General features: G+C 36.3%; 1 protein-coding gene across 6 annotated transcripts in view; it reads left to right on the forward strand.

The window, feature by feature from the left end:
* The window catches only part of ROCK2 (Rho associated coiled-coil containing protein kinase 2), a 182,768-nt gene that overhangs the window by 84,172 nt on the left and 71,571 nt on the right, over positions 1-27,025 (forward strand). For all 6 annotated transcript variants that reach the window (XR_011164608.1, XR_011164609.1, XM_069068910.1 and 3 more), the window contains exons 4-5: positions 1,513-1,650; positions 8,569-8,829. Coding sequence is in view for 4 of the 6 variants with exons in the window: in XM_069068910.1 (XP_068925011.1) it covers positions 1,513-1,650; positions 8,569-8,829 (399 nt within the window). In the remaining 2 variants the exon portion in view is untranslated. The remainder of the gene's footprint in view (positions 1-1,512; positions 1,651-8,568; positions 8,830-27,025) is intronic.

The raw sequence follows: 27,025 nt of genomic DNA on the forward strand, positions 1-27,025 counted from the left end.
TAGTGTTATATCCAGGTCATTATGGGTAACAGCTTGGTTCGTTTCTTATAATGGTCTGGTTCAATATAGTTTATTGATGTTCTCTAGGATATTTTGAGGTCTGTATTTATACTATAGAGAGGTCATCTGTCAGTCCATAAAAGATCATGAATTTATGGTGTATTATTTTAATTATCAGTTCTTGATACATATTCAGTATATACTTAATGATGTGTTATACTGTTTTCACCATTTCATTACATAATGTACATGTATTACTAAATCTGTCTTCTTTAAGGATACCCTTTTTGCAATTTCTTGTATCAATGGTCGTGAGTTAAACCTTTCATTTTCCATATCATTATTATTATTATCATCAGCACATAGTCAGTAAGCATTTATTAAGTGCTTACTTTGTGACAGGCATTGGGTTAACTTTTGGAGATACAAATACAAGGAAAAAGAAAAATTACACATGCCCTTATGGAAGCTTACATTCTAATGGGGGAAGACTACAAATAAAAAGAAACTAAAAAGAAGGGAGTTTGTGAAGAGACCTTCTGGGACATAGGAAGAGTTGTGGGGGGAAAAAAGTCCATAAAGCACCCCAAAAAAGAAGAAAAGAGTGAACACGGCTGATCTGGACACTTTTCTTAAAATGGAGATTCCCAAAAGAGCTGACCAATCAGAGGAAAGAGCTGCAAGGATTGGATATGGTGGGAAATGAAGTCCAGAGTGTCAAGAGTGGAGGCCAGAGAGGAATGCAAGATTGAACCATTAATTAATAAGCTACTGACACTTAGCCTACTCCTTCTTTTATCTCTAGTTTCTGCCTAACCTTCTTTTACTTTTCCCTACATGTCAAATTAGATTTTTTTTCCAGTAATTTCATTATTTAAAAAACTTTCTACTATTTCTGATGGAAATGAGAGGTACGTTGAACTTTTGTCTAGGTTTTTATGCTCCGTAAAAAAGTGAAAGTTGTCTAGAGGAAGAATTAGGTATTAAAAAGCTTTGTTTATTTGGGTAGTTTTTTCCCCCTTAGGAGTGGAGTCTAGTGTTAGAAAAACAATACCATTTTATCAGAAATACTTTTATTCTCTTTTCCTCCTGTCCCTCCCTTTATAGAAACACCAAGTTTCTAATAAGGTTACTATTTAAAAGAATGTATGATACCCATGTTTTAATCTTTGTAAATATGCTTCATCTCTTAGTTAACATTTCCATATTTTCTTTGAAGTGGCGATTTATTCTTTTATTTAAGCAAGCAATTTATGGATATGATGTTAAGTTTTCGTTAATGAAATGAGGCTCTGATAGTTAACATTAGACAGGTGTTTTATCATTGATTTATCAAAGGTACCTTGGCATTTTTTGCTTTATTAAGAATTTATGCTATTTTTCATTAGATGCTTTACATCATATTTTGCAACTGACGTAATTAATAATACCATTGCAGATCAAATGCCCAATTCATTAGAATTTCTTGTTACAAAAGCACTAATAATAATTTTGCTATTTGTAAATCAACAGGTTCGTCATAAAGAGTCACAGAATGTTTTTGCCATGAAGCTTCTTAGTAAATTTGAAATGATAAAAAGATCAGATTCTGCTTTTTTTTGGGAAGAGAGAGATATCATGGCCTTTGCCAATAGTCCCTGGATTGTTCAGGTAAGCACTGTATACTCAGTAAATTTAAATCATACATGAGAAGGCATATTTTGTTTGCTGAAACTGTAGTATGTTTATGCTTGTTGTATGATATTTATAAAATTTCAACACTGAAGTTTAATAGTGTTAACAGGATTTGACACATTAAGCCATCTTTAATGCTTCCATGGCAGTATCTTAACATTAACTATATTTGTTCTCCCCGCTCAAAAAATTACCTTTTAATTTATATCATTAAAACAGTTGATCATACATCAGTTGAATTTTATAAGTATTTATGAAGTACCTGCTGTGTATACAGAATGTTGTATTGTATATTAGATTAGATATAAAGCTTAAATAAGACATACTTTTTGCTTACTTGGAATTTATAGTCCAGCAATGGTAATATGAAACTCTGAGTTGTTATAAAATAATGCATGAAAATTTTGGTGCATGCAAACATTTCAGCTGAGAAATGATTCAGAAATATGGTGAGTGCCAGGGAAATCCAATTTAGGATTAAAAATATGCTACAAAACCAAGTGAAATTAAAAAAAATGAATGTTACCAAGCTTTTCCCCTCCTTTTTCCCCCTGATTTTATTTCAGCTGTTAGCATGGTGCCTGTCATGCAGTTGTCACTTAGTTAATGCTTGTTGAATTGACCTTTCTTTGTAGCTTATGAATAGGAATTCTTAGTCAGAAGCATCTGTTACAATTAAGTGTTTGAGGAAAATATATATACAGTGTGGCTGGCAAAGTTGGGGTTATTGTAAGAATATTTTATAATTTATATGGATCAGGTAGTTGTCTTTTTCTGGTTTTTGGTCTCAGACTGTTCTGTTAACCTTAACCTACTCTCATAAATTGATGCCTTTGGTCATTCATTCTTAGTTCAACATTTATTGAATGCTTACTGTGGGAAAACATAGTACTGGTTGCTGACTGCCATATGAAAACAAATAGGCCTTTTCCAATCTGACTGGGATGCCCTCCATCTCCCTCTTTACCTGTTGAATTTTCACCATCCTTGGAAGCCCAGTTCCAATGCCACATTTTTCAGGAACTTTTCTCTAATACCTTTGATCATACCACCTTGGAAGAACTGAAAACTTACAGGTGCCTAGAAGTATCTCTGAAAACAGCTGCACCAAACCTCTAAAGCTTGGGACAGTACATCCTCCACACTGGAAGCAGAGTCCTACCTTAATAAAGAGTTAAAAAGTCAAGTAATATGCTGAGAAAATGAGCAAGTAATGGAAAAAAATTCAGAATATAGAAACTTTGGTGACAACACCAAAACATACACTTAGAAGACAACAAAGTCAAATCACCTGCATCCAAAGTCTCCTAGAAATATGTGAATTGGTCTCAGACTGTGGAAGAGCTCAAAAAGGATTTTGAAAATCAAGTAAGAGAAGTAGAGGAAAAATTGAGAAGAAAAATGAAAGTGATGTAAGAAAATAATGAAAAGTGAGTCCAACAGCTTGTTAAAGGAGACCCCAAAAAATACTGAAGAAAATACCACTTTAAAAAATAGACTAGACCAAATGGCAAAAGAGTTACAAAAAACCAATGAATAGAAAAATGCCTTAAAAAGCTGTATTGACCAAATGGAAAAGGAGGTCCAAAAGCTCACTGAAGAAAATAATTCCTTAAAAATTAGAAGGGAGCAAATGCAAGCTAATGACTCTATGAGAAATCAAGAAATTATAAACCAACACCAAAGGAATGCAAAAATAGACAGTGTAAAATATCTGATTGGAAAAACCACTGACCTGGAAAATAGATCAGGAGAGATAGTTTAAAAACTATTGGACTACCTGAAAACCATGATCAAAAAAAAGAACCTAGACATCAAGAAATTATCAAGGAAAACCTCTCTGTTATTCTAGAAACAGATCTGGGTAAAATAGAAATTGAAAGAATCCACTGATTGCCTCTTGAAAGAGATCCCAAAAGGAAAACTCAGGAATATTGTAGCTAAATTTCAGAGTTCCCAGGTCAGGGAGAAAATATTGCAAGCATCCAGGAAGAAACAATTCAAGTATTGTGGAAACACAATTAGGATAACAAAAGATCTAGCAGTTTCTACATTAAGGAATCAGAGGACTTGGACTATGATATTTAGGAAGTCAAAGGAACTAGAATTAAAACCAAGAATTACCTATCCAGTAAAACTTAGTATAATCCTTCAGGAGAAAAATTGAGATTCAGTGAAATAAAGGAATTTCACACATTCTTGAGAAAAGATTAGAGCTAAATAGTAAATTAGACTTTCAAATACAAGACTCAAGAGAAGCATGAGAAGGTAAACCGGAAAGAGAAATCACAAGGACTTATTAAAGTTAAACTGCTTACATTCCTACATTTAAAAATGGCAATTGTAACTCATAAGATCTTTTCTCATTATTAAGGTAGTTAGAAGAAATATATGTAGATATTAGGCACAGGGTGAGTTGAATATGAAGGGATTATATCTAAAAATAAAATTAAGGGATGAGTGAGGAATGTACTGGGAGAAAGAAAAGGAGAGGTAAAATAGAGTAAAATATCCACATAAAAGAGTCAAGAAAAAGCTTTTTCAGTGAAAGGGAAGAGGGGGGAGATGAGAGAGGGAATAAATGAACCTTATTCTCATCAGAATTGGCTTAAAGAGGGAATAACATTACACTCAATTGGGCATAGAAATATATCTTACTCTACAGGAAAGTAGGGGTCAAGGGGAAAACACTCTTGAGGAAGGAAAGGGTGAAAGGAGAGAGAATAGAATAAATGGGGATGGTGAGATAGGATGAAGGGAAATAATAGTCTTTCACAACATGACTATTATGGAAGTGTTTTGCATGCCTACATGTATATAACCTATTTTGAATTGTTTGCCTTCTCAATGACAGTGGGTAGGGAGGAAGAAAAAGAATTTGGAACTCAAAGTTTTGAAAATGAATGTTAAAAATTGTTTTTACATATAATTGGGACATAAGATACACAGGAAGTAAGGTATAGAAATCTGTCTTACCCTGCAGGAAAATAGAAGGGGAAGGGGATAAGAGAGGGGACATGAGGGTGATAGAAAGGATGGCAGATTGGGGGAAGAGGAGATAGTCAGAAGCAAAACACTTTTGAGGAGGGACAGAGTGAAAGGAGAGAGAGAATAGAATTAGTGGGGTTAGGGGGAATAGGATTGAGGGAAATACAGTTAGCAATAGTAACTGAAAACATAATTGAAGCAGGTTGCTCAGATAAAGGCCTCATTTCTTTAATGTATAGAGAAATGTCACATTTATAAAAATAAGAGCCATTCCCCAGTTGATAAATGGTCAGAAGATAAAATCAGTTTTCAGATGAAGTCATTAAAGCTATCTTTAGCCATATGAGAAAATATTCTAACTTGAAATGCAAATTAAAGTAATTCTGAAGTACTATCCCATACCTGTTAGATTAGCTAATAAGACAGAAAAGGTAAATAACAGATGTTGGAGTGTATGTGGGAAGAATGAGATATTAATATCCTGTTGTCATAGTTGTGAATTGATTAAACCATTCCACAGAGCAATTTGGAACTATGTCCAAAAGGCTATAAAACCATGCATACATTTTGACATAGCAATACCACTACTAGGTCTGTATCCCAAAAGAGATGAAAAAGGAGAAGGACCTATATGTTCAAAAATATTTATAGCAGCTCTTTTCTGAGGGTAAAGAATTAGAAATTTAGGGTATATACCTCAGTTGAGGAACTGCTGAACAAGTTGTGGTATGTAATTATGATGGAATACTATTGTACAATAAGAAATGATAAGCAGAATGCTCTCAGAGAAACCTGGAAAGACTTGCATGGGTTGATGCAAAATGAAATGTTTTACATACAAAGTAACAGCAATATTTTAAGATGATTAGCTGTGAATGACTTTGCTATTCCCAGCAATACAATGATCCGTGAGAACTTTGAAGGATTTAGGATGAAGAATACTATCCATCCCCAGAGATAGAACTTATGGTGTCTGAATACAGATTGAAGCATACCTTTGTTTTTACTTTATTTTTCTTGAGGTTTTTTTTGTTTATATTTTCTTTCACAATGTGACTTATTATGGATATGGTTTGCATGACTGCTCATATATAACCTATATGGAATTGTTTGCTTTCTCAATGAGGGGGAGGGAGGAAGGGAGAGAATTTAAAACTCAAAGTTTTAAAAATAAATATTAAAAATTATTTTTACATGTAACTGGGGAAAAAATTAAATGCTAAATAAAAAAACAATTGAATAATAGTAATCTCCTTTGATGTATAGCTTGATTGCATTCATAGTAATGTCATGACTTCTCATTTGATCTCCATAGTAACCCAAGGTGGTAGGCAAGCCTCTAATTGAAACACACACACACACACACACACACACACACAGTGGGAAAGGAGAGAAAGAGGGAGAGGAAAAATGAGTCTTCTGACTAGAGAGGCTTAATTTACTATCTCCCAAGGCAGCCTAGTTCACTTTTGGATAGCACTGAGTTTTAGGAAGTTTTTCCTTACTGTAAACCTAAATTTGCATCTCTGTAGTTTTATCTACTGAGTACACTGTCATTTTTGGTCACAAATAAGTCAAAGTTAGTCATCATGATAAAGTAAGAAAATTAAGGATCTATTACAGGCACATTCCCTTATACCATCACTTCAATTTTTTTTTCCCTTTTTTTTGGAGGGGGGAAGGCAGGGCAATTGGGGTTAAGTGACTTTTCCAAGGTCACATGGCTAGTGTCTGAGGCCAGATTTGAACTCAGGTTTTCCTGACTCCAGGGCCAGTGCTCTATTCACTATGCTACCTAGCTGCCCCATGTCACTTCAGTTTTTAGAGGGAATTACTGGTAATCATTCCTAACTGACTTTATTGAACATTGGACTCTTACACGTACTGAAGAGAAAGAACAAAGCCCTATTAGAAGCTGTGAGCATGTAGTGTGAGTTTTTATTTCTTTCATAATATTCTTTTTTTCATTACTTTTAAAAATAGCTATAACTGTAATAACATTTTGTGCAAATAATAATATTTACATGGTTCTTTAAGGTTTACAAATATTTTAGATACTTTTAATTTATTGTAGAAATATTTAGATATAGAAATAATGTCTTTCTGAGAAAAATTGTCTTCTCTTATGAATATTACCCCCTTCAAAACCAGAAAAACTTATTAGGCCTGTACTTGTTTATGATTAGGAATTTTTTCAGATAGTAGATGACTATGGTCATCTACTACTGTATCTTGTATACCTGATTCATTACTCTGTTTCTTCGCCAGTACCAGAATTACTACTTCATAATACCGTTTGAGATCTGGTATGGTTAGATTACCTTCCATCACAATTGTTTTTCATTAGTTGCCTTGATATTTTTGACCTTTTATTCTTCCAGATGAATTTTGTTATGATTTTTTTCTAACTAAAAAATAATTTTTTGGTAGTTAGATTGTTATGGTACTGAATAAGTAAATTAATTTAGATAAAATTGTTATTTTTTATTATATTGGCTCAGTCTACCCATGAACAAAACAATAGTTTTTCAGTTGTTTAGATCTGACTTTATTTGTATAAACATTGTTTTGTAATTGTGTTCATATGGTCCCTGGGTTTGTCTTGGGACATAAACTCCCAAGTGTTTTATATTGTCTGCGGTTATTGTCTTAAATGGAATTTCTCTTTCTACTTTTTGCTTTTGGACTTTGTTGGTAATTTATAAATTTATAAATGTATATATATTTAAATTTTTAAATTGATAATTTATGTGGGTTTATTCTGTATCTTGCAACTTTGCTAAAATTGCTAATTATTTCAGCTGTTTTTGTAGTGCATTCTCTAGGATCCTTTAATTATACCATAATATTTTCTGCAAAAAATGATAGTTTTGTTTACTCATTGCCTACTCTAATTCTTTCAATTTCTTTTTCTTCTCTTATTGCCATAGCTAACATTTCTAGTACATTATTGAGTAATAGTGATGATAATAGATATCCTTGCTTTACCTCTGATCTTATTGGGGAGACTTTAACTTATTTCCATTTCAGATAATGCTTGCTTTTGGTTTTAGATAGATACTACTTTTCATTTTAAGGAAAGATCCATTTATTCCTATGCTCTCTGATGTTTTTTAATAGGAATGATTATTGCATTTTGTCAGAAAACCTTTTCTGCCTCTATTGATAATTTTATGATTTCTATTGGTTTTGTTATTGATATGGTCATTTGCTATATGATGTGGTCAGTTATGCTGATAGTTTTCCTAATATTGAATCTGGTATAAATGGTACCTGGTCATGGTATATGATCCTTGTGATAGATTGATAGCTTGCTGTAATCTCCATTGTAGTATTTTATTTAAAATTTTTGCACTACCATTCTTTTAAAGCTTAATACATGCAAGTTTGTTCAATAAATATTAATTGAATGCTGACTGTGGATTTTATGCCTGCCTTCCCACATCTACCCTGTTTTTCAGAGTGCTTCTTTAAAAAAAAGAAAGTTCATTATCTTCCTCCAAAAGGGCAATGATTAATTTATGTTTATTTTGAATGTGAGCTTGTAGGAGGGGCATATACAGAAGTTTTGTGTTACACAGATAGGGTTTTTTTCCCTACATAGAGGCAGAACAAAAAAAGATATACCAGGGGCGGCCAGGTGGCTCAGTGAGTAAGAGCACCGGTTCCAGTGTTGGGACGACCTGGAGATCGAATCCCGGGCTCAGACACTCGGCACCACACCCAGAAATAACTGGCTATGTAACCTTGAGCAAGTTACTTAACCCCAATTGCTTAAAAAAAAGAAGAGACATACCAAAATCTGAAACAAAAGATTGAAAATAATTTTTCAGTGTATATTTTTAGCCAATTTCTTGTTTTTCTCAGAAGTAATTATAGTGTATCTCTCACTTCTCTTTTTTCCAGCTCTTTTGTGCCTTTCAAGATGATAGATATCTTTATATGGTAATGGAATACATGCCTGGTGGAGACCTTGTAAACCTTATGAGTAACTATGATGTACCTGAAAAATGGGCCAAATTTTACACAGCTGAAGTTGTTCTTGCTTTGGATGCAATACACTCCATGGGTTTAATACATAGAGATGTGAAACCTGACAACATGCTTTTGGATAAAAATGGACATCTGAAATTAGCAGATTTTGGCACTTGTATGAAAATGGATGAAGTAAGTATACAACTAAAATTGTTACACTTTACTGATAAATGTAAAATATGTTAATAAGTTATCTCAAATTTTGGAAATAAAACCTACATTGTGTAGCAATTTCAGTTAATACTTTAGCTTTGAATTCTTTCCTTTTTCACATACTTTGGGCCTTGGTGGTCTGGTTGTAGGTAAGTTCATTATTAAGTATACACACTTTCAGTTCTCTTGAGTAGAGAAGAGAAAAGAGAAAATATTGTCAGTGGTCGATTTTCTCTTCCATGAAAGCCAGTGTGCCAGCTATTGTTTATATTGTTTTACATGAGTGAGAAGATATTATGTGCACTTAAATAGGAGAAGCTTAGAACCTCGGTATCATGAAACACTCATTGTGCACGTGTTTTGTTTTTTTTTTTTTTGCCCTGATGCACACTCTCCCTCTTTTTCTCTCTTCTCACACATGCATATGCATGCGCGCACACACACACACACACACACACACACACACACACACACACACACACCCACCCTTATCGTCATTGTCATTATCATCTAATCTGTTGCCAAGTGCTGTACATTCTACATTTGTAACATTGCTTGTGTACATCCTCTTTTCTCCTCTTACATTGCCACCTCATACAGTCCCCCATCACCTCACACTTAGACTACTGTGATAGCCTGCTGGTTGGTGTCTTTGCCTTAAAACTTTTCCCATTGTAGTCCATCCTCTGCTATCAAATTGATCTTTCCATGAAAACCTCAATTCAATAAATTTTAGTAGTTCCCTATCACCTTTAGGTGATATAAAATTCTCTTTCTAATGATCAGAATTCTTCATAACCTCGCTTCTTCCTACTTTTTTCATTTTTCTTATACCTTACTCCCCTCCACATACTCTGTGATCCTCATTTTCTTACTATTCCTTTCATAGGGCACTCTTATCTCCAGATTCTTTTATTTTTACTGGCTGTTTTCCATGCCTGGTATTCTTTCTCTCTATATCTCCATCTCATGACTTCAAGTCCTAGCTAAAATCCTACCTTCTACAAGAAATCTTTCTAGCTCTTCCTTAATAATATTGCCTTAACATCTTTTGACTGTCTCCAGTTTATCCTATATATGTCTTGTTTCTGCATAGTTGTTTTCTTGTTATCTCCTCTGTTAGATTATGTGAACATTTTCAGAGCAGGGACTGCCTTTGGCCTTTTTTTATATCCCTAGTACTTAGTATAGTGCCTGGCATATAACAGATATTTAATAAATACTTGTTGACAGACTGCTCTGTCTTTATGTTAATATCCTCATACCAGCCTATTAGCCTATTCAAAAGCTTATATGTTGCTGCTCCAGAGTTTTGTGGGTTGTAGATTCAATTTTATGGTCTCCTTATATGTCTAGTCTTTTAGTGTCTGTACCTGGGCCAGAGACCTCATAAAGAAGCTACTATTCTTACTTCAGTTCCTGCTAGTGTGTCTTTGCTCATGAATTGTAGCAAGGTTGGACCTTTTTGACAGATCTTCTTGATTATATTCAATTTGCCTTGTATGTATCTTAGTTGCTCATGGTTGCATGATGTTTTCCCCTTTAGATTGTGAGCTCCTTGAGGGTAGGAACTGTTTTTGCCTTTTTTGTATCTCCTGTATTTTGCACAATATTTGGCATCATAGCAAGTGCTTGATAAGAGCTTCTTCACTGACTATGTGCCAGATACTGTACTAAGGGGTTAAGATACAAAGATTAAAAATGTCATAGTCTCCATCAGCAAAAATAATATAATTGCTTATCTTCCTGCTAAAGTAACAGGAATATATGCTTCAAGGAAGAGTTTGATTGAACCACCTTTGAAGGTCTCATCAAACTCAGTGCTTCTATGGATAAGAAATTATTGTTATAGTTCACATACTTATTACTTGTTCAGAGTAATACTAATAATCAATAAGCCAATTCTAAAAGTTGCAACAATTATCCAAGTGTAATTGTCCTGAAAAGGAATATTTATTTTTAAATATTGAGCAAAGAGCAAGGAATTTTGAAAGAACTAATTCCATTTATATAACTTCATAAGTTTACAGAGTGTTTTCCTGTGAAGCAGGTTATACAAGTATTATTACCCCCCCACCTTCAAAATGCCAATCAATCAGTCAGTCAACAAACATTTATTAATTGTATGTTATAATTACTCAAGAAGACCTGAATTAAAGTCTGGCATCAGACATTTTGTAACTGTGTCCCTGAGAACGTCACTTAACCTCTCTGTCTTAGTTTCCCCAGCTGTAAAATGGGAGTAATAATAGTAATAACCTACCTCCCAAGGTTATTTTGAGGATCAAAAGAGATAATACTTTTGAGCACTTAGCACAGTGTAAGTGGCACATAGTAAGTGCTATTTCATGTTAGTTATTTTTATTATGTGCTAGTCACTGGAGATACAAAGTGAAAAATGAGATAGTCCCTGACTTCAAGCTTACATTCTATCAGGAGAAATAACCCAAATAAACATATACAAACAAAACCATCAATAAGACCATAACTCTTTAGAGCATAAAAAAAATCTTAGAGGCTGATCTAGTCCAATCTTATCTAACCTCTAATCTCCGATTTTACAGAAATGGATATAATCAATTTGACATCTACAAAGGTATTCTCATAAGTATTAAGTGTCAGAGATGGGATTTGAACTCAAGCCCTCTAATTGTTGAGGTAGTGTTCTTTCCATTGTACCACATTTTCTCCTTTACACATGAAGAAACAAATTCAGGGAAATAACTTGCTGATGTCCATAAGGCCAATAGGATCCAAACACAGATCTTCACGTCAGTCCAGCACTCTTTCCACTGTACCACATCTGTCAGCAAACAATTATTACATATTTCCTGTATGTCAGGCACTGTGTTAAGCACTGAGAATACAAAGAGAGGCAGAAAAATTCTCTTTCTCCTTAGAGAACTTCTATTCTAATGGGGAAGACAACATGTAAATAGTTAAATAAAAGATTAGTGAAGTCTGGATAGAAGATAATTTGAGAAGGGAATTCCTAGGTGCTAGAGTAGTCAGAAAAAGGCCTCTTCCAGAAGGTGGGGCATGAACTGAATTGTCAAGAGCCTGGAATATCTAAGAGGAAGAGGTAAAGGGGTAGAGAATTCTAGGCATGGACAACAGCCATGAAAAGGCACTGAGTTAGGAGGTGGAGTATCCTGTGAGATTATCAGCAGATACATCAGTGTAGCTAGACCACAGGGGTGTCAAGTGATATCAAATGTAAGAAGATTGGAAAGGTAGAAAGGGGCCAGATTGTATAGAGTTTTCAGTGCCGAACAAAGGAATTTATGTTTGATCCTGGAAGGAATACAGAGCCATTGAAACTAATTGAGCAAGGCTGAGTGGAGGCTGAATTAGAGTGGGGAGAGATTGAAATTTGAGGTTAGAATGCTATTCCAATAGACCAGGCAAGAGATAATGAAGACCTGAACTAGGGTGGTGTTTTTTTTGTAAGTCATTAGTGCAATACTTTGTTACCATTAATTCTTATTCTCAATCCTATACCATCTTGTATTTATTATTATTAAAACATTAAATATATTAAGTATTTTGTACAAATTAGCTTTGTTTCCAGTCAAGGCTGAGAGCTCTTTGAGGTTAAGAGTAGTGTCTTCTGTCTCTTATAGTACTTGGTAGGGTTGAAGTATGATAGTATTTAGAGCTGAGAGAAAGAGAGACTTTAGAGGTAATCTCTCTAACCCACTGATTTTACAGGTGAGAAAACTGAGATACTGTGATTTTAAAGTTAACATACGCAAGGTCACACAGCTAATAAATAACAGAGTCATGTTTTAACACCATATCTTCCAATTTCACATCCAGAGCCTTTTTCGCTAGTTAATTTGGTCTCTTGGCACTCAATAAATAGTAACAGAATGAATTAGTACCACTCTAGTCAAAACAATAAACAAACCAAAAACTAACTAACCAACAGTTCCTAAGTCTATCACTAAGTTCCAGTACCAAAAGGCCCAGTCAGCATAGGCTCTGGCTATATAGATTGGTGTAGCAGCAAGCACCCCAAGCGTCCTCAGGGTCGCTGTCAACACAGGTTCTTGGATCTGCTTTGATAAAGGAAAGCAACTCAAAATGGGTTAACAAACTTATTTTAATCAGTCAAACATATCGTTTACCTCGTTCAGGGGAAAAAGGTCAGCACCCTGAACTTCAAAGTATACAGGCAGAATTATAAAGACAGAAACAGATCAAGTAGACAGCTTTCCAAACTGTCCAACCATTACATCCATACCAAATCAACATCTGGGTTTTTCAAAGCTGGGGGGGCTCTGGACAACGGCTTCCCAGAATCCATATCAAATCACAGAACACTTCTCAAAGTGAGCTCCAAAACAAAGCTACACATCAGGGCTTATATAGCCTTCTCCTGGCTCAGAGAATGCAACAACCTTATTGACCCACTGGCCAATCAAAAAGTATCTACTGAAAAACAAGCCCCTCACCCCAGGCTCCAGGTGCACTTTAGCCTAGGGGCAGGGAAGATCTTAAAAATTTACATTCCCATTACAGTTGGCTAACAGTAAGAGTAGAGATACCTTGTGGCTTTGACAACAAAATGGGAGCAAAATCCAGGCTGGTTATCTGTCTGTGTTTGTCTCTCTGTCTCTTTCTGGCTCTCTTTGTCTCTGTCTGTCTCTGTTTATCTCTCTACAGAAGATTGTTCCTATGGCTGGGCTTCCCATTCTGTTGGCAGCAAAATAAACTGGAGAGACATTCCCTATAAGATCAAGCATCCCAGAGTCATTTAACTTTCTTGTTTGATTTGTTTATTTTAAATTTTCAACATTCATTTCCACAAGATTTTGAGTTACAAATTTTCTCCCCATTTTTCCCCTACCCTACCCCCCACCCCAAAATAGCAATCCTACTGAATACTCTTTACCCCAATCTGCTCTCTTTTATATCCTCCTCCATGCCCCCTCTGACTTTCTAGTAGGGCAAGATGGATTACTATACCCCAGTGCCTGTATGTCTTATTTCCCAGTTGCATGTTAAAAAAAATATGTATGTGTGTGTGTGTGTGTGTGTAGTTTAACATTTTATTTTAAAACTTTGATTTCCAGATTCTTTCCCTTCTTCCCTCGTCACTCACCCCTACTGGGAGGAAAAGTGATTCAATATTATAGGTTATACATGTGTAGTTACACAAAACATTTCCATAGTAGATATATTGTGAAAGAATGACTATATTTCTCTCCACCCTATCCTACCCCCCACTCTGCTCTGGCCACTGCTGCCTGCCTGGGGCCAAAACTGCTCGGCTCATGCAGGACTGGGCTGGGCTCCCGGCATGCTATGATGAACCCTTCCTGTTGGCCTGCCAGGCTGCCCTCAGCAGGAGATTTGTTTCTTTCTGTCACCTTGTGGGTTCTATAGCTCTAAAATTTGTTTAGAGTCATATTTTATAGGTATTTGAGGTGGTTGTGGGGGGAGGTCACAGAATTTCCTGCTTTTGCTCTGCCATCTTGGCACCCCCCTCCCCCATTTCAACTTTCAATAAATATTCTTTTATTCAAGAATATTATTTATCATCTGGTATTGATGGTGTTTTTTTATAAGTGGAAAGAGGATATATATGAGAAATATTATGAAACTAGAAACAATAAGATTTTGCAACAGATTATATAAATGTTAGGTGACTTAAGAGTGAAGAATTATATAAGGCAGTGAGGTTGCAATCTTGAATAAGTAGCGAAATGATATCCTTGACAGAAATAGGGAAGTTTGGAAGAGAGGGACTTTAATGAGGAAAGATAGTGGATTCCGGTTTGTATTTGTTTATTTTGAGATGTTTCTGGGCCATAGAATTTGTGATGTTTAAGGAGCAGTTTATGATGCATGGCTCAACCTGACAGATTAGAGGTGGGCATCCATAGCTATATCATAATCATCTGCATAGAGATGATAATTAAACACAGAGTTGTTGAAATCACTGAGATAGCATAGAATGAAATGAGAAAAGGGTCCAAGAAAGCTTTGGGGATACACATGGTTAGTGTCATGGATGAACAACCAACACAGTAGTCTTAAGAAGTCTACAAGCATTTGCTAAGCATTTACTATTTAAGAGAGCATTGTGCTAAGAGGAACACAAATGCAAACAGAAAGACAATTAGGGCAGCATTTACCCAGTCTCTAATCTTATGGCATTTCTCCCATTCTCCATAGTTTTTCAAAGTTCATATATGCAAATCTGTCAATATTGGGAATGAATTTGTCCAGTCTGTATACTTGAACTAGTTTAAAGCAGACATATATCCTCTTACTATTTCCTTATCTGCTCTGGTCTTCAATTCTGTCTCAACCATATTTGTTCTTCCTTTTCAATTGAAAGTTCATTCTCTTTGACAGAAGGAAGACAGAATCAAAAAAGGAATGGACTAATGGCAGAGATATAACTTGTTCAACTTTCCTTAAAGTATGCATATATCCAAAGAGATAAAATCACCCAGTCCATGATTTCTAAGAGTAGCCAAGAGTTTCTTTGGCACAGATTCCCAGACAATGTGTTCCTGCTGCTTCTCTTGACAGATGTTTGTCAGTTTCCAGAGTGTTCATAAAATTCTCTGGACCCAGAAGAGCTTAGAGAATAAGTTCTTCAGAATCTCCTAATGTTAACTTCAAATCCAACACCTCTTTAAGAATATTTTGACAACTCTAGATGTGCTGAATGACGTACACAAGGGTTACTTGGAGGGATGGTCTTTCATCAGAGCCTCTAAACTAGGACAGCAGTGAAAAAAACATCTGCAAGGGTGTTTTAATAACCATGGATATTCTGAATGTAAAAGTCAGAACATGTATTGAATGCCCTCCACTGAACCTTGCTGACTCTATATCCTCATAGATTAAAAAACACAAGTTCTAGCAGTCAGACTACTAAAATGATGTACTGAATTCTTTCCAGATGATAAGGCTGTTTCAACTGCCTCTGTTATTAATAATTCTCTGTAACCATTTACTCATATAAGTAATAATTGTTTACTACTTCTAAGAGTTTGAGAAAAGGAGGCATAAGAGTAAAGCATTTTATCAGATGCTGAGAGTCCACCTATCCTCTCTTAAATAGGCAATAATAGGCAGAGAAAGCATGTTGTAGTAAAATGCAATTTTTACAGCACCGACCGTGACTATAAATAGTCCCATATAGTGCTCGATTGCAAAATATAAACTCTCCATATAGAGGACAGAAGCAAAACATTCATTCAGACACCAGAAAACCAAATCCCAACACCAGGAAATCGAATCCATCAAAGCAACATAAAAGTTAATGTACCACAATGTAGCAGAGAGCCATTCCATCCTTTAGCCTTTCCACAAACCAATACAAGATCAATATTTACTCACAAACCTCTCTATCTCCTTGCCTGAGCTCCTCCATCTAGCTCTGACTCCCAGCTTCCTGTGACTCTGCTCAACCCTTCAGCAAACTCCTTCCACCACAGGCTCCATGTGACCACATTCAGCCTGTTAGGGGGCAGAGTTTATCTTTAAAGCAGGGAAATTTCCTGTGGGCTCTGCTCTACCCTTTAGCAAACTCCTCCCATCACAGGCTCCATGTAATTACATTCAGCCTTTTAGGGACCAGAATTTATTTTCAAAGCAGGGAAGGTCTTCAAATTCCCATTAAGCTTATTAAGCGGCAGGGAAGATCTTCAAATTCCCATTCCCATTATACATGTATACATACACATATGTAAAAACTAAATATAACCAGTGTAAATATAGAGTAATTTTTAGGGGGTACCAATGGCGGGGAAGATTAGAAAAAAATCTCACATATGAAGTGTCACTTAAACTGAGTTTTGAAAGGAACTAGTTCTTCTAAGAGAAAAAGGTGAAGTGAGTCATCTCTAGTCTGGTTGGCGCCCAGATCTTCATTTCCAGCCTTCATCTTTACCCAGAAGTTCAGTACCATTTATTTCCTCAACTCTCTGCTTGATATTTTCACATGGATGTCCCATAGTGATGTCTCAGATTCAACATGTACAAAATAGAACTTACTTTCTTTCACCCTAAATCCATCATACTTGATAACTTCAGATTAGCGCCCTTAGAAATCATGCTCTGCTCTTCCTATTTCCTTCACTATCCATATTCGAGAGGTTATCAATTCTTGTTCTTTCTGACTCTGCAATGTCTCACACAATTATTCCAGTCTCTCATAACCGTTTACCTGGACAATTACAATAACCTCTTAATTTCCATGCTTCCTGCAATCTCTAATCCATTTTCTGTATGCCTGCCAAATTGATATTCCTAAGCCATAGGCCTGAGCATGTCATTCACTAACTCAAGAAGCTTCAGTGGCTTCCCATTACCTCAAGAATAAAATATTAACCCTCCAGATGTTTAAAACCTTTTATGAATTGACTTCAATTTGTCTTTGTAGTTGGAGGATACCTCACTTCCCTCATAGGCTTTATTGTAGACAGATTGTCCTACTTGCTGTTCCTTGGGTCAAATTCAATCCCCCACCCCCTTTCCATACTTTTTTGTTTTGTTTTGTTTTTTTGGAGGGGGGAAGGCAGATCAGTTGAGGTTAAGTGACTTGCCCAGTAAGTGTTACATGTCTGAGGTCAGATTTGAACTCAGATCCTCCTGACTCTAGGGCTGGTGCTGTATTCACTGCGCCCTCTAGCAGCCCCTCCTTTCCATACTTTTGCAAAGGTTACTCCTCATGCCTGGAATGCTTACCCTCCTCAATTCTTTCTCTTAAGCTACCTGCAAGGTGCAGTTCAAATGCCACCTTCTCCTATTTAGAATATTATCTTATTCTCTTGTTTAGCTTTCTGTATACATTGCTTCATACCATTATTAATGTATGCTCCCTGAGGTTACCAGAGACTGTCCTATTTGTATCCCTTAGATCTAGTACATAACTCATGTTTTTAAAAAATGTTTGTTTAATTGAACTGAACTGAATTATTCTCAGGATCACTTTGGGAAAACATAGCTACAGTGCCTCGAGTGGAAATTCTGCAAAGAGGTTAAACAGGTCTCATTTGGATAGTAGGGGTAGAAACGACCAGAAGTGTTTATGGGTCTTCTTAGAGATATATGAGATCTCAGACCACCTATAAACTTGTGGTATTACTTTAACAAACACAAGTAATCCCTGAAAATCTTGTACTTTAGCCAGTTGCCTTTTGTGTTAAGGCCATGGCTGCCTATTGGCATCCAACCCTCATCCATATATCCTCACTACATGCCTCAAAAGCTCTGTCTTATAGTTTAGTGTATAAATCATACTATTTAAGATTTCCTGGGACTGCCCTAACCAGTGTAATATATTCACCAAGACTGTGATAAAGTGATCACTATTTTATAGAACTAAAACAAGACTTCATGGTTGAACAAACCCTGCCTAAAAAATTCTGTTCATAAACAACTAGAAGGTGATGATTATAATATAACCTGACAGAAATATTGAAACTGTTCATACTAGGTCTAATACTATTGTTTGTTCCCATAGAAATATGAACCCCAACATTATACAATCCCCATTCATCCACCATGGTTAATACATTTTACTGTCCTCTAATTGTACCAACAATTGTACTGTATATTGTCCTCTTAATTAATTGTACCAACAGATTATACTGTATATTGGCTAAGGCAGTGTCCAGCTGTCTTAGATAGTCACCCATGTCTGAAAAAATGGATGAAAGAACCAAGGGAAGAAAATACTGTTTTTTAAAAAGGGTAGGTTTTGGTTGTTATGATACTGGCTCAAGTAATCTACAAATGAACTGAATTATTATGTTGTTCTTCTCGAAGCAGCAGGGTGCACTAGTCATCGGAAGTTTCAGATACTGTGTTGAATATATTTAGAGTATTTTTCCTATCAATCAGATGTGGAGAAAATAAATTCATGCATGTAGGGTGAGGAGCCATATAGTTCAAAAAAAGTGAAAGATATTACTGGGGATACTGATCAAAAGGGAATTCTGAGGAGTGACTATGAAGCCAGAAAATTAGAGAAAATTTGGTGGTAGTGAGGGAAAAATGACTGCTTCAGCAGAGATAGGCTGTCCAATTCCCCCACATCAAAGCTAGCAAAAGTCTTAATTTGATGCCGAACCGAATGATGATCAGAGAAATTCAGTGAGAAACTACAGTAAATAATTTCTTTTGCCTCTGAACTGGACAAAATGCCATAATAAAATGTCATTACAAGGGCAATAGGAAGGGAGGATGCCAACAAAGTCAATGCCTATGTAGACTAATAAAGCATCTCAGTGCTATCACAGAAGAATCAGATTCATAAGTAGCCTGCAGGGCTCTATAGCTTGAGGCGAAAAGAGTGAAATATCTCTTTCTCCCCCTACTCTCCCCAGGGTAGTTGTAAACTCACAACAGGGGAGCCCTTGGAAAGCTCAAGACACTATAGCAAACTAACCTCAGAAGAGGAGGTCAATATAGGACCCCCAGAAATCAAGCATGGTTGATCAATTTACTAGAAAACTCCTGGGTCAGTGTCTTTCCTTGGCACAAAGCCCCAATTCAGGAAGTAAATCTAGATAGACAAGTAAATTAGTATAAGAAATTCTAACATCACTTATTAGTCAGAGCTATAACAAGGGGCTCTGCAGAGAGCAATGTGTTCCCTTTCTCTGTGCCCTTCTACACTGGCTTTCTGTCTCCATTTTCTACCTGCCCACACTAACCATAACTGAACATTCCTTTGACAAAGAATTCTTTGGTAGTGGCATCATCAATAACATCTTTAAGACTGAAGCGACTCCCATAGAGTAAGTTTTACTATTACAGCAGGTGCAGCATGCAAATAAACAAATTACAAAGTACAATCTAACAGTGAATTGTATGGTCTGAATTCCAAAGGAGCAAGGAGGTATTTTCCTTCTGGAAGCATAACTCAGTAATTATCATCATATCTTTACATATACAGGCCCTTAACTTTGCCTTTAAGGTTAAATATAAATAAATGTTTTGATGGAGTAGACAGGCACACATATTTTTGGGGATATTTTGCTAGTGATCTTGCCTTTGGTGATATAACTAGAGCTGCTTCTCTCTGAAGCTGATCATTGGACAAACCTTTTCATCCTACAAAATTCCAAAGGGACTCATCTCATCACTCCCTGCAGATTGTGGGGTAGAGACATGAACTCTGAAATCTCCATTTAAAGATGGTGCTCAGCACAGACATCTCAGTTCCCCCCTAGCTACATTACTTTGGGACTTACCTGACTTCTCTACTGTGCTGCTACCCCCTTACCTTCTCTGCTCCACCCCCATCCTCCTGCATTTTGGGCTTTTTAGCTTCTTTTTTTATATTATCTTCTCCAATGAGATTATAAGCTCCTTAAGTGCGGGGATTGTCTCCCTTCCCCTCTCCCCCATATTTGTAGCTCCAGCGCTTAGCATAGTGTTTGGCACATAGTAGGTGCTTAATAAATGTTTATTGACTACTATTGATTGTCTAGTGGAGGGGGGGTCGGGCTGAAAAGGTAAGGGGGTAGCAGCACAATAGAGAAGTCAGGTAAGTACCAAAGTAATGTAGCTAGGTGGGATTGAATTTTGTGAGAACCTCCTTGGTAGCTGATATTGAGAAATCTGGAACTGAGAAAATTTAAAGGTCTAGGAAACTGCCATGTGAAAATCACCACATTTAATGGAATTCACAGCTTATATCAAGTTTTCAGTGTCTCAGCGAAGGGTATTATTATCTATCAGATTGACCTACTCCGGAATCTATGATTCAGCAAAATGTGTGGTCCCAGATCCTAAGGACATTCATATTGTGGCAGGTTGGATGACCAGACATTCTAGTGACTGATAGAGCATTTGTCTATAGCATTTGCTATGAATGATAATATACTATAGGTACAAAGGAGCTAATAAAGTGTACATTGGGACAAATGGCTGCTGATGGAGGAGGCACAGGTGGAACTTTTGTGCTTGTCCTGTACTATTAAAGAAAGTAATCTAATTACATCCAAACTAAAAATGGAAACAGTGACTATAGATCATGTGGAATACTTAGCTGTGCTTAGCGTTTTAGAGCATTGACTGTCAAGAAATTCCTAAAGGTCTTTTAATCCAGGACAGAACATGTTTACAGATTAACCAGGAAAAGCAGTTACGGAAAAATTTTATTTTGACCCAGTAATCACAAAATGGGTTTGATTCAGTATATTGACTGTTTGTTTTGGGAAAATAAGTTACTTGTGGCATCAAGGAACATTGGGCCTTCTAGTATCAATGCTGTTTTGCAGGACTGTAAATTTGTGATTAAATATTTATTTTTTTAAAATCATGCCTCATTTGTACACAAGCCCTGTATACACAAAATTTGCATAACTGGATATGATCTGTGTTGGGCATTCTATAAAACAATACACAGCATACTCTAAAACATTATAACAAATCTAGAGATCCCCTGAAAGTAGGAGAGAGAAATTGTAAAGCAATTGAAAAGAGACCCTCAAAGGAAAAGATGAATTTTTCATAAAGACTACATGAATAGCCTGAGATGAAGGATTGGATTAAAAAAAAATGAAATAAAATCTTGAGGAAAGAGTTGTAAGGAAAATAAAAAAGCCTAGAAAAGAAAATGGTAAGCTTTACCCAAATAGTAGACTCTTCTAAAAACTAGATAAGACTGTCAGAAATAGGTGACTCCATAAGACAGCAAGTAATATTAGAACAGTGATAGAACTTGAAAAAAAATGGAATAAAATGTAAGATGATATATATAAAAAAATTAATGACCTGAAAAATAAAGGTCAAGGAGAGATAATTTAGAATTCATTGTACTCCATGAAAATCATGACTAATGAAAAAGAAAAAAAAAACAAGCCCTGGACTCTCTACAAAATCATAAATAAAAATTTCCCAGATATATTAGGAATAGAGGAGAAAGTGATGCTAGAAAGATCCAAACAATTACTTCCTGAGCCACTGAATAGGAAAAATCCTAGGAATATCTGTGTCATAGCCAAAATCTGGAGCTCACATGTCAAAGAAAAAATACTGTAAGCATCTAGAAAGAATCGGTCTAGATATAGAAAACAATTTTGCACAGCTTCACTAATAAATGAAAGGTTTGGGAGTATAGTGATCCAAAAGGCAAAAAAGATTGTCCTTACAACCAAAGTAAAGCTTAACTGGCAAAGCTGAATATATGACCTTACAGATGAAAAAGATAGGCCATTTGTGGAACAGGAGACTTTCAAATAATTTTATATTGAAAGACCAGATTGTAGGAACTGTGTAGAAACTTTGAAATACAAACACAAAAATCAAGAGAAATCTTAAAAGTAAATTTATTTGAGCAATTGGAAACAACTGTAGGATACTTATATTCTGATAGGGAAAAAGAAACAAGTGTCCCTTAGTACCCTCAGATTGTAGAAAGTTAAATAAGAATAACAGAAGTCCATGGAGCAGATTTGATTCTGTTCTGAAAAATTGAAGAGGAGAAAGAAGGAAGGATAAAAGAAATCTACTAGTTTTGAAAGGAGCAAGAAAAGGGTAGAACTTGCAGTTTTTCAAATTAGACTATGTAAGAAGAGCACACAAACATGGAGGAAATATGAGGGCAATGGGCATCAGGTGGACCTCACTCTTACCTGAAAATGGAGAAAGGAAAGTTGAGTGCACTCATGCAGACAGTTTGGTGTAGGATTGCATTGTGCTTAGCAGGGAAACAAATCGGTGTTTGGTTAAGAGGGAAGTTAATACCAAAGAGAGAATACTTAAAAGAAAAGCAAAGTCCTTGATCCTGAATGTGGGAGTAAAAGGGAAAAAAAAGAAAAGAACCAGAATTTAAGGTGATACCTATCAATTGAGGAATGGCTGAACAAATTGCAACATATGAATTAAATGGCATATTATTCCACTATAAGATGTAATGAAATACTATTTCAGAGAACCCTAGGCATTATTGACTGATGTAGAATGAAGTGAGAATACCAGGAGGACACGATAGAAGGACAGTGATATCTTTTTTTTTTTTTTAAAGCATTTGGGGTTAAGTAACTTTCTCAAGGTTACATGGCCAGTTTTTTGTGTGGGTGCCGAGTATCTGAGGCCGGAACCGATACTGGGTCTCCTGATGCCGGGGCCGGCACTCTTATTCACTGCGCCACCTTGGCCGCCCCTAGGACAGTGATATCTTAAAGACAGCAACTTTGAAAGACTAAAGGAATAGAATCAGTGCAATAACCAACTTTGTATGCTTTCATAATAACTAACATTTATGTAACATGTTAAAATTTGCAAAGAACTTTGTTATCTCATTTGATCCTCACAGTAACTTCAACATTTTACAAATGTTGAAGCTGAAAGTGGTTAAGTGACTTGCCCAATCTCACACAACTAGTAAGCTTTTGAGGCAAGATCTGAATTCAGGTCTTCCTGACTCCCAAGTCCACCTCTTATCCACTACACCATCTAGCTCCCTTTTATGTACAAATGTATAAAACATAGGTAGTCAACAAGATCTTTTTCGTGGGTGAATCTTATAGTTTGAATATGGCCCTCAAAGGAGGAGCAGTACAGGTGAAAAGAGACTGAGGTTTTGGGAGTGAGAATGGGGCAATTATACCAACCTGTCCAACAGATTGTCCCCACTATGATCCCTCTCCCCAGTATACTCAGTCTCACCCGGTCTAAACTTTATTTCCCTGCTGCCTAAAAAACATACCCTAAGTCTCCCCCACTCTTCAAATCCTCCATTAGATCCTGTTTCACCTGCTAGTTAGCCCAAATCTCTTTATCCTTTCTCTGCCAAACTTGTAAAAAGCCAGTTGTTTCTATTTTATTTCTCATTTTCTTCCAAATCCTTTGTAAGCTGACTTTTACCGTAGTATAGGTCCTTACTACTTATTCCTTGTACCATTCTACAGACTCTTAATTTGTCTCCCTAAGTCATTTTTCCGTACTCTAACTCATCCTGGTGACACAGCCAGCAAAATGATTTTCTTAGGAAGGCCTAACCATGCCACCTCCCCACTCTTTCCTCGGTTAATTCCTGTGGCTCCTTATTGCTTCTAGAATCAATTATTAACTCTTCCAACCTGACCCTAACCTTTCACTGTCATTAGATTTTACTTCTGCTTCCATGAACTCTATGACCCATCTATTCTGGCCTTTTTTGGCCATTCCTGGCTTATGACACACCATTTCTCCTCTTAGTGCCTTTGCACTGGCTATATAATCAGTTCTTATCTGTGCCTCTCGTAATCTTTGATTTACTTCATGAGTCATTTCACATGCCAGTATCTGCATATAAGGCTTTGGTTGCTAATGACTTCCTCTTCCCACCAAGGTTGCCTGTTATCTGCTCTGTATGTGTTTTATATATACCTATATATACATATATTCTACCCATTAGATTGTAAGACCCTTGAGGACAAGGAACACAACACTGTTGTCTTTATCTACTGTGCTTAGCATGGTATCTGTCATGTAGTAGGCCTTTAGTAAATGCTTATTAATTGAAATGTTCATGTGGATCTGTGATATCCTCGATGTATTTTCTGCAGTAATACATTTTGCTACTCATACATCCTGTAACTCTTGTTAATATCTTTCCATGAATTTGATAGAGAGGGATTTATTATACAAGGTGAAGGGGATTTGGGGGAGGTCTTTACTTTCTCATGATATCTGGAAGACACCAGTAGAACAAATGGGCTGTTCAGCAGCTATTCCTTGCTCTTATCATGTGATCAGCTCATCTTTTTTGCCTGTACATTTCTTTAATGGTATCTTTTACACTGTCTCTACTTTGCTATTCTGTGTTTATAATGTCCACTTAAATATACTGTGTGCCTCTTGACCTCTTTGGGTTTTTATTTTTCAGTCAGCAAAAATCTGCCTTCTTTCTCTCTCAGATTCCCCCTGACACCCCATACACATTGAGAATGAGAGAAAAACAGAAATGCTATTACAAATGTGTAGTCAAATATAGGGTAGCAAGGTGGCTCAGTGGACAGAATGCTGGGTCTAGAGTCAGGAAAACTCATCTTTCTGAGTTTGGAGCTTGCTTCAGTCTCTTGCCAGCTGTTTGACTCTGGGCAAGTCATTTAACCTTGTTGGCTTCAGTTTCCTTATCTGTAAAATGAGCTGAGGAAGGAAATGAGAAACCACTCCATTGTCTTTGTCAAGAAAACCGTAAATAGGTCACTGTCAGATATGACCAAAAACAATTGATTAGCGACAAATAGACAAAACAAATTTCCCTTTAGGCTACGACCAAAAAAGAGTCTCATTCTACACTATGAGTCCTTCACCTCTCTACCAAGAGGTGGATAGCAAGTTTCATCACTGGTCTTTCTGGAATCATGAATGGTCATTATCCTCATAGGAATTTCTAATTCCTTCAAAGTTGTTGTTGGGAAAATTGTTTTCCTGTTCACTTTGCTCTCTATTAGTTCATATAGTTCTTCCCAGATGTCTCTAAAACCATTCTCTTCATCATTACTTACAACATATTCCATCACATTTATGTACCACATCTTGTTCAGCCATTTCCTAATTTATGGACACCGCTTTAAATGCTGCTTATTTGTCAACTCAGAAAGAGCTATTATTTTTGTACATCCTTATTTTTACTTTGGAATAGTCTCTCTTCATTTACTCTCCCTCAAATTTCCCCTTCTTCTCCCTTCCTTCAATTTCCCTGTGGAGTGAAATGTATTTCTGTACCCAACTCTGTATATGTGTGTATTCTTTCCTGCTTTGACCCTTTCAAATGAGAATGAGATTTAAGTGTCATCTGCTCCTTTGCTAATCCTAACCACCCCTCCCCCTTTGCATAGATGTCTACTTATATACCCTGATTGTACCCTAATTATATACCCCCCTTTGTATAGATGTTTATTTATGTACCCTGATGTACACAATCAGGGTACATAAGGTTGTTCCTAACCTCCCTTTCTCTTTTTCCCTCTTTCAGTGTATTCCTCTTCCTCTTTCCATTCTTCTCTTAAGACCCTCAAGATATAACACTTCTTCTGTGACCCCTGATGTTCAGAGGTATACACATAGCTTCTCCCTATATTTGAATGTTAGCAGTTCATCCTTTTTAATCCCTTATAATTGTTTATTCATGTTTACTTTTTTGTTTCTTTTGACTCATAATTTTGCAATAAAGAGTTTCTATATAACTTTTGTCTTTTCTTCAAGAATTCTTCAAAATCATTTTTTCATTAAAAGTCCATTTTTTCCCTTGTAGCACTATTGAAAGCCTTTGTCATTCCTCTTTTCCATATGTTCCAGGTGTGTTAAAATAAATTGATTTCATTGTTTATGATGTTTAGCTATGCTCTTTCTAGCACCTTTTGATTTCTTGAAGAAAGTAGTCATGATATTGTAATGTAATACCAAGCAAAGGCAACTTCCCAGGTTCAAAATACCAGCATAGGTGCTCTCTATTTTATTCAGTAACAAACCCAGAACAGAGAAGATCAAAACATGACATCATTCAAAATACAGCATTTACTAAGTGTGATTAAATCATCTCCAAGGCCTACCCCACCCCAGGACTTTCCAATCATTCAATCAATTACAAAGTCTCCGTTCCAAATACTTCTCCACCCCTAGGCTATACCTTAATTAAGTCCACCACAAAGCCCCTCTTCTCAAATGGAGATTAGTTTCCAAACATAAGTAAAATACATTCATTTGCTCAACCATAGAACACAATAAGGTCAAAAGTTCCCCACCCCTGGATCACAATTGAATCTACCCCAGAGTTACATCAAGTTTAAACACAGCACTTAATACCCAAATGGAGGTCTTTTCTTCATCTTGACACGAGGCAAGTTCTCAGCAATCTTAGTTCCTGGGGAGACAAGGCTTAGCAAGGCCATAAGATACATTGCCAGTCCCTTCATGAATTTATCCTCTGTCTGTAGAACAGTCCTAGAACCCCTGAACACATTAGCAAAGCCCTCTCCCAGGATTTCTGTAAACATACAACAAGAAAATCCTTCTTCAGGGCTTCTGAACCAACAGAAAGGCTCCCAGACCCCTGCAACAACAGCACTGTCCTTCACCAGTGGACAGTATTCATTCTGTCTGCCGGACAGTCTCCAGACCCCTGCAACAACAGTACTGTCCCTCACCAGTGGACAGTATTCACTCTCTGTCTGCAGGACAGTCTCAGGCCTTCTTAACCAAATGC

Source organism: Petaurus breviceps, unplaced genomic scaffold (assembly GCF_028583685.1).
Source record: "Petaurus breviceps papuanus isolate PSGF00001 unplaced genomic scaffold, PetGlider_PUasm1.0 90775, whole genome shotgun sequence".
Classification (NCBI taxonomy): Eukaryota; Metazoa; Chordata; class Mammalia; order Diprotodontia; family Petauridae; genus Petaurus; species Petaurus breviceps.